This window comes from Schistosoma mansoni, chromosome 2 (genome assembly GCF_000237925.1).
Source record: "Schistosoma mansoni strain Puerto Rico chromosome 2, complete genome".
Lineage (NCBI taxonomy): Eukaryota > Metazoa > Platyhelminthes > Trematoda > Strigeidida > Schistosomatidae > Schistosoma > Schistosoma mansoni.
Window position 1 is genome coordinate 12,041,616 of NC_031496.1, and position 13,158 is coordinate 12,054,773.

Below are 13,158 nucleotides of genomic sequence, written 5' to 3' on the forward strand. Positions count from 1 at the left end.
ACTGCCCGATGTGTCCCGGTCCCATTTGCCAACAAATTTTTTTAGAAGCATTTACGATTGAAATGGCCTCGATTAGCAAGCTGTCCGCATCCAAGCAGCATTGCTGGCAAAAACACACGCAACCATTTTTTCTAAGCCATTTGAAAGCCGCAGGTGTTAGACTCGTGCAAACGTCATGACACCATTCCTTGTACTTGTCGCACTGCATGCCGTCTCAAACAGAGTATCAACAATCTGGGCGTTGGGAATTGCTTTTCTTGCACTGTCCAGCCATCAAACAGAGGTCTAAAAACCGAGATACAATAACACTTAGAGACAAAGGAAATTAATTATTATTAGTGGCTTTATTCAATATTATGTTTTGGCACAACATAGAACTCTCAGCACCAGGTATTTCAACAAGTTTCTTTTACAAAAACAAAAAAACAGATCAAGCAAGAAAGAAAAAAGTGAAAAAAACATTTGAATCTGTTCGACTTTTCAATTTGAGGCGTGCTAGGAATACGGGTTATTGATCAGGTCAACTATGACAACCTGTTCTCTACAGAGTATAGTTGCTAGGTAGGGTATTAAAGAATTTTTTATGTCGTTGCTTGCGTGCATGGATTTCAGTGTATTGACGTCTCCTTCTACCAGAAGAAATATAAGGAGTAAGATACGAATGAATTGGATGATTAGTATCTGATAATATAACACTTGCGAGGAGTTTGCAAGACTTTTGATGTCTATCCATAACCATATTATTGATGACCTCAAAAGATTCACCACACACCTTGATAACTACCCTCAGCACTCTCTACAATACAGCAAAGATTTTTCTCAAAAACCCGGGAAAGAATAATGAAGAACAATAAAGAATAATAGGTAATATTCAAGAAGTGACAAATTGTAAGAGTAAATGTCGAGTAATCCCAAAAGCATGAACCCTATTTATGTAGTAATTCAGACGGAAAACCTTTTTCGATAACATTAAAACATGAGAGGACCAAGAGAGACCAGAGGAAAAGGTAACACCAAGACGACACGATATTTATCAATGAGTCCCCAATGGCGCATGCATAATGGGATCCCCGAGTGATGTTTAGGTGCCGTTCAGGTCTCAGGCGAAATTTAACAGTTTGACATTTAGACGGCTTGAGTATGAAACCATTAACAACAGATCAACAGTCAATACGAGACAAAAACTCATTCTTATTGGATGTAAAGAGGTAGAAATCGGCATACATACAGTGAGATCATCCGCACATTTCACAAAAGTGCTTTCTGTGGAGGATGGCAGATCATGCGAAAAAAAGAGAAAAGAACAGCTATTTGTGGTACACCTTCATGAGACAGTAGAGACGTTGAAAACTCTCTTCCAAAAACAGTATACTGTTTTCTTCAAGAGAGGTAGTAACTTAGCCAGCTGTCAGTGATGACGTTATAAGCTTGTTAAGTAAAAGTTGTCTTGGAATATAACCAAAAACAGAAGTATCGTCTAGAAAAGAGCATGGAAAATACTTCTTACCCTGAACACTATATTATGATGCAGAACAATAGCAGCATCTAAGGTGCTTCTCTTGCATTTGTAGGCAAACTGATACTGATTGAACGAAGTCTAGACGAGCATCCAAACGAGTGGGAAAATCTACTATATTACGGTGACTTAGTGATGCAGGGAAGCTAAGGTCACCTGAATTGAAATCACATACAATTGAGAGTGAACCACTGAAGGAAGTAACAGCGAATTCAGTGAACTCATCAGCGAAAACAGCTTGCGCAGATGATTTACAGTCTGGAGCCCCGTAGATGGTGGTAAGATAAACATATTTGTACTTATTCAGGTGTTTGGGACGGCATCATAAAGTTAGACAATCGATAAAATTATTTAAAAACTTGAAACATCCGAAAGTAGATCGACACCAGTTCTCTTCTACGAACATGGCTACACCACCGTACACCTCTTTTTGTCACTTGGTCGATCCTGACGATAGATATTAAGGTCATGTAGTGATACTAAGCAATCGTCCTGTAAATCAGTCAACCAAGATTCTTGAATTGTGATGACAACACAATTATGATACATGTTTTGACTTGGTAGGAATTAAAGATAGCCCACCTTGTTAATTAGTGAACGACAGTTAGAATTCGGCAGCTCGTGAATCGACATACGACTAATGTTCATTCTTTTCAATGAATATTGTCAATCACCACGATGTCTATTATTGTACATTTTTGTAACTTGTGCAGCGAAAGGTCGTAAGCTTTTCATAAACGCGGCTGTATGGGTTATGTGGTTAATGTACATAATGAGGTGTTAAAACAAAATAAAAAAGATTGCTTGTTGAAATATTTAAATGGCAGATACAAGTATCCCAGACTTTCAAACAGACCGCTGATAAAAACAAAAGGCAGAAAACTGTTACAACTCAAAGTGCTAACATTTACGATAGATACAAAGCACTCAAAATTATTGACGATAAAGTACTCTAGAAACACAGATGACACTCCCAGCTGATACTTTAATTGAATTAATTCAATGGAAGTGTAACGAGTGAAAACAACAACATTTACTGAGCGAGGAAAAGTGCCATTGTCCTCTTTAAATCTACTGAAGTAATCACTTGGGTGAATCAAAAATATACCGCTACTATGCACCAAAACCTCCATTTCTCGTTGAAGACCACTTGTTCCACTCCCGCCTTGGGAATGGGAAGTGGAGGCGCTTATTCCGAAGTTTGCGCAACAGCGATGGATATGGTGAGCTGGTTTTGCGGTTATCATGTCTAGCGTCTAAATTCACATAGTTCTAGTTGCTAGACAATATTACAGTAATTCTTCTCAGTTTAAAATGGCAACAGAGCCAAGAGACCGCGAATCGACTGTTGTTTTTAAGAAATAACTCCCGATGTAATGGAGTTGAGGGAACGAAAGCAGGTTTAGTGGGATTGAGACTCAAGTTATGCATTGGGTTGACCGTAATCTTGGCGAGACTATATATTACGGATGAACTAATCATATTTGCGATGACAGATCTTAGATTTCGGCGTGAAATCCTTTATCTATTTTGCTAAGTAGCGTCTTGGCATTTTGATTGGTGTCAGTTTGTGATAGAAACCCTACATTTATCCTTATTCCTAGCCATCAACTGTAAATTACAATCCCTTTCCTTTACACAAGTTTAAAGCCCTCATTTAGCCCTAGTCAGCAGGTGAATATTCCCAAGACATCTTTAGCGTCGCTCAAAGGTTGTACATAAATTGTAGTCTCACCGTTTTTATGCAGTAGGAAACAGTAGTTAGCTAAGCCCATAGAAAAAAATCGATCAGTCTATTCTAACTTAGAGACCGTCTAAAGCTTTAAGGTTAACAATTATGATAAATTTATTCTTGAGTATGTATGGCGGTTTTCAAGGGTCTGGGGATGGGTAGGCATCTAGTTGATTTATCTGGGACAAAAACAAAGCTCTGTCTAGTACTCATGAGTTTGATTCTTATGCATTTTGATTGATATGGGGAGGAAAAAGATTGACCAACACTTTATGGCTTTTATAGACTAATAGCGAGAAGAAATGGTGAGACTATAATTTACGGATCAACCAATCAGGTATGAGACAGTAGGTCTTGGATTTTGGCGCGAAATTCTTTTTCTGTTTAGCCGAATAGGATCTTGGCGTTTTAGCTGATGTCAGTTCATGATGAAAGTCAGTCACAATGTAGAACCTCGTACGTGTGTACATCAGTTCGAGTTGCCATACCACATTAGCACAGAGATGCAGTTGTCGATTCAAATCCCATAGTGGTAGAGGTAGTATGAGTATAAGCAGTTATCCGGAAGATTAGGGTTTGAAGATTTTATTCAAGGAGTATAATCCAGAGAAATAAATTTGGAAAGAGAAAAAGGATAGGGACATGAAAAATTCACAAGATTAAAATTTGGGAGAACACAATGAGTAGATGCACGTTCGCCATTGCAAACGATTTTGAGCCATGTCATTCAAGGTCTCTAACCATCGGTTGCTATCATCTCGCGGATCCTAACCAGGCAGTCTACACCCACCAACATAGCTCAGTCCACTTGTCAGTGACTTCATGGATTTGTGCCACGTTTTGGTTTGGCCGCCCCTAGCTTTCTTCCAACCTACTCCTACACCATAAAACATTGCACGTCGGGGCAGTCGGTGGTTGGGCATACGTAACACGTGTCCCAGCCATCTCAACTGATGAAGTTTCACCACTTCATCAGTCGATTTGCCATCCTTACCTAGTACCCATTTCCTAACAACTACGTTGCTTACTCGGTGGTCCCAGGATATATGTGCAATGCTTCGGAGACACCTATGATCAAATACTAGTGGCCTACGAATATCCTCTACTCTTACCGACCATGTTTCACTGTCATAAAGTAGGAGGGAACGAAATGTTGCGCAGTAAACCCGTCCTTTAGTTGCTAGAGGGATATCTCGCCTACGCCATAAATGACGCAAGTTGGCGAAAGCTAAACGAGCCTTCTGTATCCGTGCTGAGATTTCGTCAAACATCAGACCTGGTGGAAGTTCAACTCTAAATTTGGTTTATAACCCTCATATGGTCCTAGTTACTAGGTGAACACTTTCAAGGTCAGTCTAGCATGGATCAAGGATCATTCGTAAATTATAGTCCCACCGAAGAAATAAGCAATACCAAGTAGTCATATAACTTTAATTTGTCATGAATGATGATGTTAGGATCTGAGAAATGACTCCAAGCAACTGGTTGATGATGGTTGTGTTTGAATTTTGCAGTAAACGACCATATTTAGCTGTACTACTTTCCCACTGGTCAGTAAAGTGATTTTGCTTAAACTGGATTATGTATTTGGTTATTCGACCGCTTTTCTTTGTTGGTATCATTTACTTAGTGTTAAATGTTATCTTCGATTACGTTTAACTTTGGTCGTGCTTCTTGTTCATGGGTGTGCGTTTGATGGACTCTGTGCCAACGTGTTATTGAAAGTTTTACCCAGAAAGTATGTAGACCTGAAGGCTCTTCACTTGAACAGTTTAGTCAGAACTTATGACAAAGTGTAAATTAAACTGGCATTATTAAGTGGTATTCGTTAAGGGTTCCTTCTATCCATTTTTATTTAGTTTTGTCATAAACTGTGGTTTACATAAAACTCCATTTAACTTCTCAAGATTTTATTCATCGACAGAAAGTACGGTTCTGTATCTCAAATAGGAGATTGGGAACAAACTTTGCGGTCCTCCGCAAAATCAATATATATGTTACAAAATAAAATCAAGGCTATTCATTTTAATCGTTTATTGTGATTTTGGATGTTTTCAAGAATGAGGCATCGTTAACTAGACTAATCTGGATACTCATTAGAGTATGAGGTAAACTTAGTCCGTGTACCGGTCTCAATGGTTGGTTATCCTTGTCTACACCTAATAAAAAAAATCAATTTTCGTTAACCATAGAAGGACCGTTTAGACTATAGAATTAATACATTTTCGTTTCCTTTGACTTATACTCTCTGTGTTGTGTTATCACTGTCATGAGTGTTACTTCAGCCTTCTTGATACTAATCCTGTAGGTTTTCTTTAATTATTGGAATGTAAAGTGTAACAACGTGGAACTAGACAATCGTGCTGAGTCCTTTGTCTAACTTCAACATTGCTTATTCTGTAGTCCTAACACATGTAATTAACGCCCCGAAGAAATCTTTTGTCAAATACTGGTGATTTACGAAGTTTATCTACTTCTAGTTTCCATGTTCTATTGCTGTAAATTGAAATAAAACGAACTTCTGCACAATATACTCACTTTCCAGTTAACAGGTAGACGTCTCTCCCATGCCAAAGGTGATGCTGTTTGACAAAACCAAATCAAGCTTCTATTATTAAGTCAAAAACATTCTTAGCACTAAGGTATAGTCCAGTGTGCTTTCGCTGCTTCACAAGTATTTCCAAACCAGTCGACAGTGAACTTTTTGTTTCTAACTAACAGCATGTATTTATCAATTTCTTTTTGTTGATTTGACACATATGGAGTCTGCAATCTATTCATATCCAAAGCTATTCATAACATTTCTTGGTTTTTGTTGTTTATTTGATTATTCTCATTCCCTCCAAATAGTTTTTACCCGTCTCAATAATTTTATTCCAGGCCAATCCTCTTACTTCTGTCATGGATTTGATGCGACGTCTACCGCCTCAAAAAATCAATCATACTTTGGTGGATGTAATCTCGCTTAAACCAGAACACTGTGAAGATATTTTAAGCTCAGTGGATCAACCTTTAAAGATCGCGAGAGATGTCCATGCTGATCGTGATTATTTATTATGCGATTATAACAGAGATGGTGATTCTTATCGATCACCTTGGTCAAATACCTACGACCCACCACTAGAAGATGGAGCTATGCCAAGTGAAAGTCTTCGTAAACGAGAAATAGAAATTAATACAGCTTTTGATCAATACAGAGAAATGTGAGTAGTCTCTTTATTGGTGAACTAGATATATCCACTAACGTACAGACCATGTACGGCCGCTTATGTTAGACACTTGAGGAGAATTGCTAAAATGCTGTTCGGACTCTACTCTGTTTTGGTTTAAGCATATAGATAGCATTGCTAATCGTTGCGTGAAATCTGTAGCTCTAGGATGAATAATTAGCTACCGAGTTGTGACAGAATAAACATGAATTTACTGAATACTGCAAAAATATCATGAAAATTGAAACCACATGATTTGTCACGGCGAATTTCTTGAGAATCATGAATAGTCCCCTACCTTTCCTTTCTGGATGTCATCAGGGGTTACTTTACGTGAAAAGAGGTGAGTGCTGATGTTTTTGCGTAGTTGACAACGAAAGCTCCACAATATAAACCATCCGGCTTGGCTTGATCAGAAGTATCTACCTTATGTGCATATCTCCATCATTTTATACCATTGATATTTTTTGATACTTAGCGTCGTCAACTTCACGTGTCTTGGAAGTCTGATCAACCCTAATGGGTCGAGGTCTAACGAAATCTCAGCACGGATTCAAAAAGCTCGTTTGGCATTTGCCAACTTACGTCACCTATGGCGAAGACGAGATATCCGTCTATCAATTAAGGGACGAGTATACTGCGCAGCAGTTCGTTCTGCTATATTTTACGACTGCGAAACCTGGCCATTAAGAGTGGAAGTGACTCGTAAGTTACTAGTATTTGGTGACAGATGCCTTAAAAATATTGCTCGGATCTTCTGGGATCACCGTGTAATTAATGGTGAGGTTAGACGCAGAGTATTAGGGACTGATTGTAAATCAGTTGATGTGGTTGTGAATCTTCATCAACTGAGGTGGTTGGGCTATGTATTACACATGCTCAACCACCGATTACTGTTATATGCTAGTGAAGATTAAGTTACGAGTAACTTCTGAGAACTATTAATGGACTAATATTATATATATATTCTTATTGTATAACTATTCAGTAACTAGATTATGTATATCTATATTTCTCTCACTATAAGCTTTATTTTGATCTATAGACTATTATGATACAATTTACCATTCTTAAATTATACTCAGTTTATTAATTACAATATCTCACAATCACAGCCACTTTTTGGCTTGATCTTGTACAGATGTTATTTCCTATTTTATGGTATTATGTCTGTTTGGCTTGTATATAAACCAGGCATGTTTGAAATACATGATTTTCATAGTGGAAGCTGGCATTGGTATTCTGGACTCAACTGGCAGAGCTTAAAATAAAAGAACCAATGAGGACACTAGGCTGCTCATACCGGCAGATGTCATTGGTTTGGCACAGTATTAAGGTTGTATAAGTCGTATTCCGATTGGCGAAAAGTCATGTGATAATTAGCCACTCTAAAAGTCACAACAATTACCACGTCGCTCAATGCTGACTAGTGTTGGAGACGAGTGGGAGGAAGTTAGGGGTGACCAAACCAAAACGTGGCATCAGTCGTTGAAGTCACTAATTTCTGGTCTAAGCCATGTCAGTAGATGCAGACTACTATGTTGGGATCGGCGTGACTATCGTAACCAATGGTTGGAGACTCTGGGTGACAACGTTCAGAATCAATCACAATTGCGTAGGTGTATACATTCTTTGTCTTCCCCTAAACCGTGAGATTTAAATTATTTTATACTTTTCTTTCTACGAACCAATTGTTTTTTTGTACCTGGTCCTGCGTTGTAGATGACTGACATTATTTGTCAATAAGACGTGACCAGAGTGCCCAAATTGCTCTATTTAAACAAATTAATTGTATTGTAAAGGCATATGAGGAAATTGTCATACAATCTATGCTTAAATAAGCAGAAGTATTATTTGATAAAGGATATAGTTTAGTTGAAAATATAGTTAAAAGGGATTTTTCTCACTTAAGGAAGTTCATTTCACTTTTTGTGACAGGAAACTAGAACGGGATTGTCACTGGCTTCTGTCCTGACTCATGTTTGACAAAGTTCCAAGCTACTAAGTTGCATCTTATCTAGGACCCCAAACGGAAAGTTATGATTCCCCAACATATGATAGTCTTATATAGCTGTATTTCATACCACAGTGCCACGTCATAAACCAACCCTCTTTCCGTTTTTCTACCGAGTTGCGGTGTCAGGAATTAAAGCTCCGTGTAAAAGCCGTTGGGTATATATGAAATACGTCATTGAGGGTAGAACAGTCTGATCGATGTTGTCGGGGCAGCAGACCAGTTGAACTGCTCCTCAAAAAACTCTGCCCATCGTCCAAGACGTCGATAGATGTTAGTGATTAGCATCCCGTCATCTTCACAGATTGTTTCAATCACACCAAACTTTTTGCTGTCAGTGGCTCTGATGAGTTGGAAGAGCTTCCGGCAGTTACCAGATGCAGCTGCTGCTTCCATCTCATTAGCACGCTCCAACCACCAGGCTTCTAGGTCCTTACGCAAGCTTCGCCCAATTTCGTTACGTAACAGTCGTCGTTTATGGTCGAACTTACGGTCACCCGGAGTAGACCGACGGGCTTCAATGATTTGTAAGGAGCCAGAGGAAACCCAGTGCTTATAAGCGGGACGTTTCGCGAAGCCGCAAGCGACCTTGCTCGCCATTTTCATGGCGTCATGCAATTCCAACCAATACTCATCTATACTTTTCGGTGGGATGGTAGCTAGCCTAGAAGCTAGCTCGGTTTGATACTTAGTTTCAACAGAAGCTGCAATCAACTTACTGACATCAATTCGTTTAGGACGATGGATTTGTTGGCCACTGAAAAGTAAGGTAAGATTAGCGCAAACAAGGGCATGATCAGAGTCCAGATAGGTACTCCAAAAGGAGCGGTAGTCTTGTGCACAACCACGCCAGCTGTAGCTGATCACGATGTGATCAATCTGAGTCTAGGCTTGAGATGCAGAGGGAGGAAGCCAGGTGGCACACCGGCGATGACTGTGCCGGAAATTAGTGCTAGCTAGAAACGGGTTGTAGTCTGAACACAGTTGCAGTAGACGGTCCCCGTTATCTGTCCTGCGACCAACAAGTCCCCATCGGCCACCTAGACGACTGTCTTCTGTACCTAGACGCCCGACCTGAGCGTTCGAATCTCCGGTTAGTACTACAATATCTGTCGGATGCACTTTCTGATAAAGAACAGTTAACTGGTGGTAAAATTTATCCTTGATTGCATCCGGGCTGCAATCTGTCGGAGCATAGGCGGAGATGCCCCCAAATGCCCTGGTACGGCCGAGAGTGGGGAGAGTCAGCTCTCCTCAAAATGCTCTCACATGGCCACGTGCATACGACCACTGCCTTCTCGCGAATGGGGTGTTGTTTACGAAATTGAGAGGACAAAATGCCAACGCCCGGCGCTTTAACCGGTTTGGTGAACACGGATGGTCCACCTAAAAAGTTGGAAAACTCCCGTTCCAAACCATTGGTGCACATAGATAGGCTTCAGGATCCTGAGGGAACAAATGGCGCATGAATCAATCGTTGGTCACCGGCTACCATGGGACTGCATCTTCTGACGTTGTTCCACTGCCTTATGGATTAGACCTTTGGTTAAAGACGCTACAAGGAAGCCTCTTAGAGTCCTACTTAATGATAGGCAAGCTAAGAATATATTTCAGGAACAACTAGAAAAACAGATAGGCAGCCATGTAAGTTGTGCCCACCCCGAGGCAGCGTGAAATGACATCCAAAAGGCTGTAGAATAATTTTAATTTGATTAAACACATAAATATTGGTACAAAAGAGCACCAGATATATATGCGCCGCACGAATCTCATTTGATTTGTGTGAAGGCTTTGATACTGCTCAGGTGCCCAGACTGAATCAGGTGGTTTTCTTAGGGGGCTACACCCCGAGCCTTTGACCTAAAGGTCTAGTCCACAAGGCAGTGGAGCACCATGGAGAGTTGCAGCTCCATGGTAGCCGGTGACCAACGATTGGTTCATAGGCCATTTGTTCCCTCAGGATACTGGAGCCAGCCCACGTGCACCATTGGTTTAGAATCAGGGTTTTCCAACTCCCCTAGGTGAACTTTCCATGTCCACCAACCCGGTTAAAGCGCCGGACATTCGCTTTTTGTCCTCTCACTTTCGTAAACAACACCCCGGCCACGAGAAGGCAGTGAGTAGGACTTCCCTGACAGAGGCTATATACGCGAGGCCCATGTGAAAGCATTTCGAGAGGGAGAGCGAACTCTCACCACTCGGCCGTACCGGGGCACTTTTTGTTGAGTAGTTTGGGAATAAAAAACAGTTTTCGACCGCACAGGATATCCGAATCTTCGGAATTTTCCAACTTGAATTGACATGAAAGTGTAAGCTTTTGTTACGTGCTTTCATGGGAATGTTTATTCTGTCAAGTTTTCATTAGTTAATAGTTTATTGAAATACCCCTTCTACTCGTTAGTAGTAGTTGTTTAACCATGTTTTATATTTTATAAAATTAGGTATTATGAGGGAGGGATATCTTCAGTTTACCTATGGGATATGGATCATGGATTCGCTGGGGTTATTCTGATAAAGAAAGCTGGTAATGCTAAGTTGGCTAGTGGTTGTTGGGATTCAATACATGTTATTGATGTTGTTGTAAGTTAGTGGTGTGTAACTGTTTATCTATTAAAGCTTTCTTATACTTCTAACTTAGTTTAATCTTTAGTTCTTACGGTATACGTTCACATAATTATGGACTAGTGGATTAGTGATTAAGTCATATGACCTGCAAACAAAATAGATCACTAACTTCAGTTTAAGGAGTCAACTAGTACCACCTAAATATCCAACAAGACTACCATATAAACCAGTACTTAGTATACAATTTACATCCTATAACCATGTTATGATTTATGTACCGAGTAATAATAATTTCGACTCATCATTATTTACTTCAACAAAGAAGCAAAATTTGAAAATATCCAATACTTAAGTGTCTCATTATATCTGATCTAATAATGTAACTTATGTACCAAGCACAGGGTTATGTACTCAGCTTTAAACCACATTGCTAGTGTAAGGTTTATTCACATTACTGAAATCAAAATAGGTGCAGCGGGATTTGAACCTACGATTTTTCGGGTGAGATCCGAATCCTTCACCCACTTAATTTCCGCTACAAATATCATATTCGCTACTCCATATACTTATAAAAACGTATCTTTTACTACCCGTTTCGCAAAATGGCTGTATTTCTCGAGAAGAATAAATTCAATAATAAATTCTTGTGTTTCGTTCCCTATGTATATATATAGGGGTATATAGACTGTATATTTGTATATGGTTTATATAACATCTATTTAGTGCGTCGTAAATAGCCTCTGCCAGGGAAGTCCTACTCACTGCCTTCTCGTGGCGGGGGTGTTGTTCACAAAAGTGAGAGGACGAAAAGCGAATGTCAGCGCGCTTTAACCGGGTTGGTGGATGTGGAGGATCCACCTAGGGGAGTTGGAAAACCCTGATTCTAAACCAATGATGCACATAGGCTCCAGTATCCTGAAGGAACGAGTGGCGTATGAACCAACTGTTGGTCACCAGCTACTATGGGACTGCATCTCCTTACGATGCTCCATTGCCTTGTGGGTTAGACCTTTAGGTCAAAGGCACCGGGTGTGGCCCCCTAAGAAAATCACCTGCTTCAGTCTGGGCACCTGAGCAGTATCACAGCCTTCACACAAATCGAATGAGATTTGTGATGCGCATATATATCTGGTGCTTCCTTGTACCAATATTTATGTGTTTAAATAAATAAATAAATATCACAATCAATCATTATTTGCTGGTTTATTTACTATATCGTAGTTATTAAATAGGAACGGGCTGGTGGAACCAGTTACTAAAAATATAGTGATGTGTCGCTAGTGAAAATAAATGTGACTGGCTACTGAACGTGAACTGATAGACACAGCTCGCCGACTACTCAACTTTTGATTTCCTCTGCATTATTGATTTCTACTCTGGACTCATTATGTTTAAGTGGTTGTAGTTTTAAAAACAAAGTATTGTCTAGGGTATACTCTGGTTCTCCATTATTGGTTACGAAGTGGTCATAACATGATCCAGCCTGTGTATGTATATTTTATCAATCGACCATCCGATCTGGTTTTATGAGAATCTCGGTCACTGGTCGTATTACTGTCGAACAGAAAATATTTTTACCAAGCAGTAAAAAAATAATTGAAATCTCAGAATTTTCTGCAAATATGACTTTTTAATTATGTTTTTTGGCTATACTTTCATTTTTTTAAAGTGATATATTCTTGTCTTATGTGTTTATTTTAGGAAAGGCCTTCTGCTAAAATATCCTTATATAAGCTTACAAGTACAGTTATGCTATGGCTTCAAACCCAACGAGAATCTGCAGGTTATTTCAATCTTGGTGGTAGTCTTTCAAGATTCAGTGAGCGTGAACTTCCTTTGGGAGACTCAGGGTTCCAATAACTACTTCACATATTGTTAATATTGGCCGTATGGTAGAAGTAAGTGATATTTATTATCTAATGAATCCATACTTTGACAAGTAGTACTTTTAATAAATATCTAATTAATACGTTAGTACAATCGTACTTGTGATATCTTAAGTCTACCTGTTTCAAGTTAGATCCATTTATCTCGAAGTATATCCTATGGGCACTCCTGTGTTCACAATTTTATGGACGTAGTATAGTTCTGTGGGATAACAAGTATGATTTAAAGATAAGTA

General features: G+C 39.4%; 1 protein-coding gene across 1 annotated transcript; it reads left to right on the forward strand.

The window, feature by feature from the left end:
* Window positions 1-2,631: 2,631 nt before the first annotated feature.
* Smp_186650 (putative f-actin capping protein beta subunit) lies at window positions 2,632-12,896 on the forward strand (the record flags this gene model as incomplete). The annotated part of the gene is made up of 4 exons (XM_018795695.1): window positions 2,632-2,739; window positions 6,129-6,451; window positions 10,913-11,051; window positions 12,738-12,896. 4 exons carry the CDS (start codon window positions 2,632-2,634, stop codon window positions 12,894-12,896), a joined length of 729 nt encoding a protein of 242 aa, XP_018649983.1.
* Window positions 12,897-13,158: the final 262 nt, after the last annotated feature.